Raw genomic sequence first — 7,779 nt, 5'->3', positions numbered from 1 at the left:
TAGTATGTAAAGTTAAGGAACAGTTATATTTTGTGAAAACTGACATGTGTATACTTAGGTTTTTTTATTGGCATTTACACTGGTCGATTATGAATGTTAAAAAAAACTTATTTTCAATTGAACATTTATTTTGATATTATGTTGTTGTTGTTACTGTGTAAATAAAGGATTTAAATAATTGTGACTTGTACTTCCCTATTTGATCAAGTGCACCAAAAAAGTTTTTATAATTAAGTTCGTGTCATTTACATTTCTTTTCATAGCGGCTAATATTACATACCTTTTCAATTATATTTTTTAATTTGTAAAAGCATTTTTGTGTCTGCCAGTAAATTTTATTTAAAAAATATTTTAAATTACATTTGTCGCACCTAGCCCAAAACGAACGGACCCTTTATTTTGGTATGTTGTATTACGAGGTTTCAGGAAGTCGACATACTGACGATGTCGACTGCGTGCGACCAGTGACGCCTACGATTGAACATGAGCCTGCGGGGCGCTGCCAGTGGCGAGGCGGCTTCACGCACGCGGGGCACGTCAAGACGGCGGCGGCCGACAGCGCTCGGGCAGCTCCGGCCAGTGAGGCGTGCCCACGCCGCGAAGTTAGACGTGTCGTAGGCCCGTGTTCACACGCTCGCGCCACCGCCCGCCGCGCCCCCGCCGCGCCGCCGAGCCCCTCCACGCATTGCGCAAGCGACCCCGCAGGGGACGTTGCCGCCGATATGGCCAGCGAAATTACTCAAAACTCTATTCTCCGCATCACCGATGAAAAAACTTTACAACTGATCGAGCTCTACGAGCAGGAGTCGTGCCTGTGGAATAGTGACTTGGAAGACTATAAGATCAGAGAGAGGCGAGTCGCCGCAGCGGCGAGGATCGCGAAAGCGCTCAATATCCAGAATTTCGAAGCCAAACATGTCATGATCAAGTTCAAAAATTTGAGGAATTCATACTGCCAAGAGCTCAAGAAGATCGCTAACAGCATAAACGCGCAGAATGCGAAGGTGTACAATCCAAAAGTATTCTGGTTCAGCAAGATGGATTCGTTTCTGCGGCCGTACCTGCAACCGTCGCGCACCACCGGCTTCCTCGTGAGTACAGCTTTTAATTTAATTGGCGACACGGAGTCGTTCTCTGTGACCTTGACCGCGGTTGTGGCTTATAATTACGATCACGTAGCCGGTACGCTTTGAACAATAATGAATTTTTGTTTTTCGCAGCGTCAATTTGAAGATACGGACAGTAGAGAAGAGGGGACTTCTCGGTATGATATCGAAATAAAAAGGGAGGCGTCGGAGGAACCCGAGGACTGGCAAATATCGCACCACCCGAGGGCTGAGATGTTCGATCCGCCGAGCGACGACGACGCGGCGCCTGCGCAGGCCACCCTGACGGGCCGGCTGAGTAACAAACGACCCAGAATAGAGGAGGTACACAGCTGCACGCCGCCACTGCCGCCGTTACATCCAAATCCATCCTTATCTTTATTGAAAAACATTTCTTCCAATTTGGAAAACCTTGTTCAACAACGGGACGATCCGTTGGAGTCGTTCGGGAAGTACGTGGCGACAATGCTTAGGAACCTGCCGCCGGAGAAAGCCCTCGTCTTGCAGCCGAAGATTATAAGCCTCATCACCAACGCCGCCATCGGCAACAGCGACGGGCGAATCAGTCAATCCGATGAGAACGATTAGTTTTTTTTTATTTCAAATTTTCATTACAATCGGAGTGAAGATACGGTAAACAAAGCAATATTTTGTTATAATTATTCATACATCATAACTATTATACATTATATTATAACAAACTTGTGGTTCACAAAAAATGAATTAATATCAATTCAATAAAAAATTTAAAGCAATATTTTTATAAATGCTGATACCACAAGACTTATTTGTATAGAAATAATTATTTAATTATATTTTGAACAGCCAGATATCTGGTTGGTATTTTCCTAATCGTGAACATTGTGATTTAGGTACATATTAAGATATAAAGTGAAGAATAATGACTCGTTTGAACAATTAAGATGACTCTGTGCTATTAAAATAAGTTTAGTCGCAGACAATAAAAGAATGATTTTTGTAAGATTTAGTACTTTTGTATGTGAACGTTTTGAATAAAGAACTGAGTGATCCTTTTAAAAATAAATTTTATTCCTCTATCTTAACAGTAGTTATTAATTCCTTGAGAGATTGCATTTTATTGGTGTTATAAGGGTACTATGTAACAACCACTGCTCAATTAAATTGTATAATTTTTCAAAACTGTAGAGGACTTACAATTGACTTTTTCTTTATCAAATCAACAAATTAATATATTTCATTATCTTTTTCTCTCTGTATTACTTTAGTCAAATGATACAATAATGTAGATTTCAAAGTAATAGGCCATTGTATTTGTTAGTCACGACACTACACGCGATTTCCAGTCGTCCATAAATGAGTTAAAAACACAAATTATACAATGAAAATAATTTACGAGTTTTGCCTACGTGACTCTCAACAGGGTAAGCTCGAGCAAGCGAGATGGAAATACGTCAGGGTATTTGTACGAAAGAGATGTAAGACATAGAGATATGGGGTGCAGCCGGGGGGTGATCAGGTTTGTACCTGTCCGAGGTTTTTTTTTGTCGTCGTCGATAAGTTGGTTTACCCTTTTAGAGAGATAGTGCGGGATCGTGGAGCGATATCGTTGAAATGAAATTTTTGTTGCTCCTCGAGACGCCGATGAAAAGACAACAACCAATTTTTCACAGCTGAGTGCGTTTAGTTGTACTTACGTGAGTTGTTAGTATTAGAAATAAGAGATTCGAGTTGATGTTACGATTGAAGGCTCGAGGCGAGTACAAAGACGTAGCCTACTATTTGCATAACAAAGAAGTAGGTAAGTACAGTCATACTTTGGTGCCTAAATTCGACCTGACCCAAAGGCATTCGCACCAGAAGTGCACCTTTGTTCATATTTCGACTTCACAAAGACTACGTTGTATTAAATACATCATACCCATAAGAAATTCAAGTTATTGATATTTCAGTTATAAGTACTTGTAAAGCAGGTTGAGCAGACAGAAATATAGAAATACAATGTAAGCAATAGTCTCTTGTTGAGACAAAGAGAAGGAAACTATCCGAGAGTTTTACGCCCCAGTAAAGAGCTACAAAGCTTCGGACATGCTTTCTTTGTTAGGGGACGATTTACTTTTTCCTGCGATTATATTGTACATGTGTGTTACACACTAACGTATTAAATGAGTTGTACTCGTATGTACCTACTTCGTGTACTGTGCTTTAGAACACTAACGTCGCTGTTTTGAAAGTGGGTACAGTTTTTAGTCACAATATAAATAACGGGTAACTTAAATAGGCGTGTTGTCATACCATCACACACCCCACTGCTGGGCACGGGTGTCCTCTCAGGCGAAGATTTAGGCCATAGTCCGCCACGCCGCTGCCGCTGGCCCAATGGGGGGTTGCGGACTTCACGCGTTTTCTAAGAGTTGTATACCTTCCTCAACAAATAGATTTTCTTAACCATTAGTGAGTAGTCATAATTAAAGTCATAGGTACATGTCGCCTTAGAATTCGACCCGACGCCCTTTTTTAAGAAAAGCAACCGTCCTGAGAGGACGGCTAGAGTGCGGCTAGGCGACCACCACTCTCGGTGAGTTTTAAATAAAATGAATAAAACAATTGTAACTGTGTAAGTAGCTTTTTTACTTGTTATTCTAGACTACTTTTTCTATGGCGGCGAGCTCCGGGAAATAGATAAACTTATCGATGCCCATACAAATTTGAAAGGTGTATTATATTTTGTAAGGGAAATTGAATTTTTCTTTTAATTTGCCGACGACTCTTGTCCATAATTCATTTATTCATTGTTTCATGTGGATGAACCCTGTTAGGGCACTACAATGTCACTTAACTAATTTTATTATTAATCTCGTACACAAGCTATGTCCTTAATTATTACAATTATGAGATATATTATATTATAACCAATTACAAAAATTCATCACAATAATTAACATTAAAAAGTTAATAAATATTTATTTTGTTATTTAATACATCGCATTGTATTAAATACAGTAAGATCTTAACACTGTTACACAACATGGTCTAACATAAACCCTGTGAGGGCACAGCAGTTTAGCTTAATTCACCATGTGCATTTATTATAATCGACGAACTCCTGCAAATTATAAAAAGTGTTGTTCGCCGTTCAAATTGTTTAGAATTGTGAATATCAAACGTATATCACGTAGTTTGTGTTTACGATACACTACATCAGTCCTTGCACCCTGCATCGAGAGCGAATATTTTTAAACAAAAAGAAAATATTAACCGCCGCTGCTCAGAGGTAAGATCGGATATTACAGTATCGAGTGTACTTATTTCATAGATACAATTTTTCGCCATAAGATCTTGACGATGGAATAATTTTCAGATAGATCAAAAACACTATTTGTGCTTTACTTTTTTTAGAAATAAGTTGGTTTTCTATCAAATCGCCCCTGCTGGTCGAATTCGCGTCATTTGAAAATATAAACATGATACTCGTAGCGACATCTATGTTAATTAATTTGAACCAATTCGTAACTTCTTGCGCGATTATTCTGAAAGTTGTCCTGATATGAAAACAGATACCACAGTGCAACGTGGTGTCTATTTTGTGTGTGCATGTGTTTGGACTTGCTCTTTAGAGGTACACTTCACTTCCCCGCACCGACTTTACATTTGAGTAGAGTAGCGGAACAAAAGGGCATTCAAACGTATTCCAACAAAATATTTCAGCATAATGTACTACCAATATCTTCTAGAATCTCGTTTATTTGTATACATACATAATTTGTCAGGTAGCGCCAATAATACAGAGTGGGCAACCTCTACCTTTCTTCTCTTTAGTTTCTTCTTTGATAATTTTAGAATGTTAACGGGATACCTGACCAGCTAGTAAATTTTCTAACGGGTAAACGTAAAAGAGAAATATGGAAATAGGAATTGTAACAAGAAAGATTATTCAATTTTCCGAGGCCGTGAAAGTGTTCAAAAGAGATGATGAAAGACGATTCAATTAGCGAAAGAGTTCGTCAACCGTCGCTGATGTAATTTCTGAGAAGAGCATACGGTTTTGTGCCAAGTTTTTACCTCGTAGATAGCGTCGGTTGCTATCGGCTGGTGTCAGTGTGAGTTTGGCACTGCGGCTCTGTGCACAGCACACGTACGCACGTGAGACTTATCTCAAGACCTTAAAGTGCAGGGTTGTTCAAAACTACACTCGAAACAAATATTGGAATGTGTCTTTCTTAAAGCACAGATATGTCACAAAGCAATCGAGGTGGTAGTGTCAAGGACATACGTCGTATAATAAAGCCACACGTGACCATTCGTCGAAAGCTTCACTTTTATCACATGACAGTGACAAAGAAAATGCGACCCACATGAAACAAATTATTTATATTATGTGAAATTTTATATCTCTCCTATTTAAGCACATAAAAGTTATCGATCGTCAATTTCGTTTTTTAAACCTCTCTCCTGCAAAGTTGTGATTTTGCAAATGTCACCTTATTACCCAAAGGGTGCAATATGTAAAAGGTTAAATTATCGAAGGCACTTTCAAACATACATAATTACTTTCCTTTGCTAAGCGACGTAATATAATTAAAATTCTACTAATGCATTTCCTTTTCATTTAAATTAATCAAATTGAAATTTTTCTTTGTGTTGCACAGGTTACAAAGGCGTTACACTACAATGCATTTCGAGAAATCCGCTTTGCGGCGTTCAGTTTTTTATTTTTTTATTATGCGCCATGCTCATGCAGTCAGACATAAAAATATAGAGGTAATGATAATAAATTAAAGAAGTTTGTCTAATTAAAAACAAAATAATAAAATATATTTTTTATTAAAAGTTTCCAATATTGTAGAACGTCACATCATTGAGATTATTAAATAATGATGAGAATGTATTTTAATTGCAAATATACTTAAGAGATTTAGAATATTTTTGCATGGTACAGTTTGTAGTTGATCAGAGCAGGGCGTGCTCGTGCGACTGATTTAAAGTAATTCAAATATGTGCAAGGATATCTAAATCAAAATTTTCAACACTTTTAGGTCTGCCTCGCAATGTCTGTATTTTTTCTTTAGGCCGCGTATACCTCCTATAGAATATTTATTATCAAATTATTTATTGATCGAAAAACTGGTAAAAAAGCTGGCAGCCGCCAAACGTAAAGGTGAATTGCTACAAATGATCTATGAGTCTCATCTACAAATAGCAAAGTAACGATGTGATTGCAACAAAAGGGATTGAAAAACACCTTTAGTCGATATTCAGTAGAGTCCGCTATGCGCCCGCGCCATTATACAACACCACCTTCAAAAGCATAATTATTGATCAGTCAGAAATATGCTTTCGGGAAATACCATCGTGAGCTATTTTGGAGATCCTCACATAAATATTATAGTAAATTTACATATAGCTTAGTCTAGGTAAAGATAGAAGAAGGTAGAGACTGTAGCCTTCCATTTACTACTATCCTGACACATAATATATGTCTAAACATATTATGTTTCGTCTCACCAACACGCATTATTGCTTTCACACACGCTCCTCGGTTAAGAGTAGGTATGTACTCTTGTGTCCTTCTTTGGGATATCGTTAAGTAAGTTCGCCTCATTCGGCCCTTACCGACTTGCTCGCTCACGATCGCCTTATAAATCTCCTTCGTCAATTTTCTTTAATTCAGGCTGACCACCAGAGCATCCCCATCTCTATTTTGTCACTACGCCTTCTTTACGACTGAATGCGTCTTGTCACACTCTTCTGTAATTAATAGTGAACAGAAAAGATACAGATCCCCCTGTTTTAAAACCTGTTGTGCCCCTGGCTTGTTTTTTCGTTAAGTGCCCTTTCCGGCAGCTGAACGGCACAAAGCAGCATCGATCGTCTGTAAAAACACATTTTAACTATTGCTCGTTACAACAATAGTAAACAGAGGTGCGTACGGACTGCGTACGTGTCGGCGGCGCAGCGGCAGCGGACGCTGCGCACACGCATTTAAATAGCACAGGAAGTGTTTACTGCTTCCAACGGGGCCACAGTTGTTATTTTTTCTTGTTTTCCCCTTCAACCTAAGTTTAAATTTAGCCATGCTCACAACTATAACGCAAAAACTGGTGTAAACACCTTAGGTGCAAAAAATATACGTAAATTGACAAAGGTTATTATTACAAGTATTGTAGTTAAACGCACAAAAACGGTACATAGTATTTATGTCACTTAACATTTATCGAATATCATTTATTGTAAAAGAAAGAAAATGTAAGAGCATCTTTTCAATATTTCAAAACTGATATCGGTATTTTTAAAATTATTTAAAATACGTTGTAATACGAATGATGTTGATTTTTTGGAAACTTGATTTCATACATTTTAGGAAAATTCACGATCTCATTACTACTAATTCTACAAAACTCAAATATTCAAATGCTGTTAACGAAAAAGAGAGATTTACAAAATCATACAAACAAAACATCGGTGAGAAAAAATGTGTAAACATCGAAAACAAAACCATAATGAAAAACCCCATAAACAAGCCAAGCCAAGCAGTTGGCATTACCTGTGCCTCTAACACGCGCTTGCAGTGACAGCGGCCGGCGGCGACCGCATGAACTATTGGGAAATTTCGTTTGGCAACTTGAACAGTGCCCCTAGCGGTCACAAGAAGAAGTACACAAGCATTTACCCGATCGTCGCTAGCGACTGTCGC

The 7,779-nt window shown here is 38.4% G+C and overlaps 1 protein-coding gene across 1 annotated transcript; it reads left to right on the top strand.

The window, feature by feature from the left end:
* The first annotated feature begins 492 nt into the window (after positions 1 to 492).
* LOC113231441 lies at positions 493 to 2,031 on the top strand. Its single transcript, XM_026465762.1, has 2 exons — positions 493 to 1,091; positions 1,221 to 2,031. The coding sequence occupies exons 1-2, from the start codon at positions 723 to 725 to the stop codon at positions 1,692 to 1,694; spliced, it is 843 nt and encodes a 280-aa protein (XP_026321547.1). The 5' UTR covers positions 493 to 722; the 3' UTR covers positions 1,695 to 2,031.
* Positions 2,032 to 7,779: the final 5,748 nt, after the last annotated feature.

This window comes from Hyposmocoma kahamanoa, unplaced genomic scaffold, assembly GCF_003589595.1.
Source record: "Hyposmocoma kahamanoa isolate Upper Pololo Valley unplaced genomic scaffold, ASM358959v1 65, whole genome shotgun sequence".
Lineage (NCBI taxonomy): Eukaryota > Metazoa > Arthropoda > Insecta > Lepidoptera > Cosmopterigidae > Hyposmocoma > Hyposmocoma kahamanoa.
The sequence above is the reverse complement of the archived record's forward strand: the minus strand, read 5'-3'. Positions and strand labels throughout refer to the sequence as shown.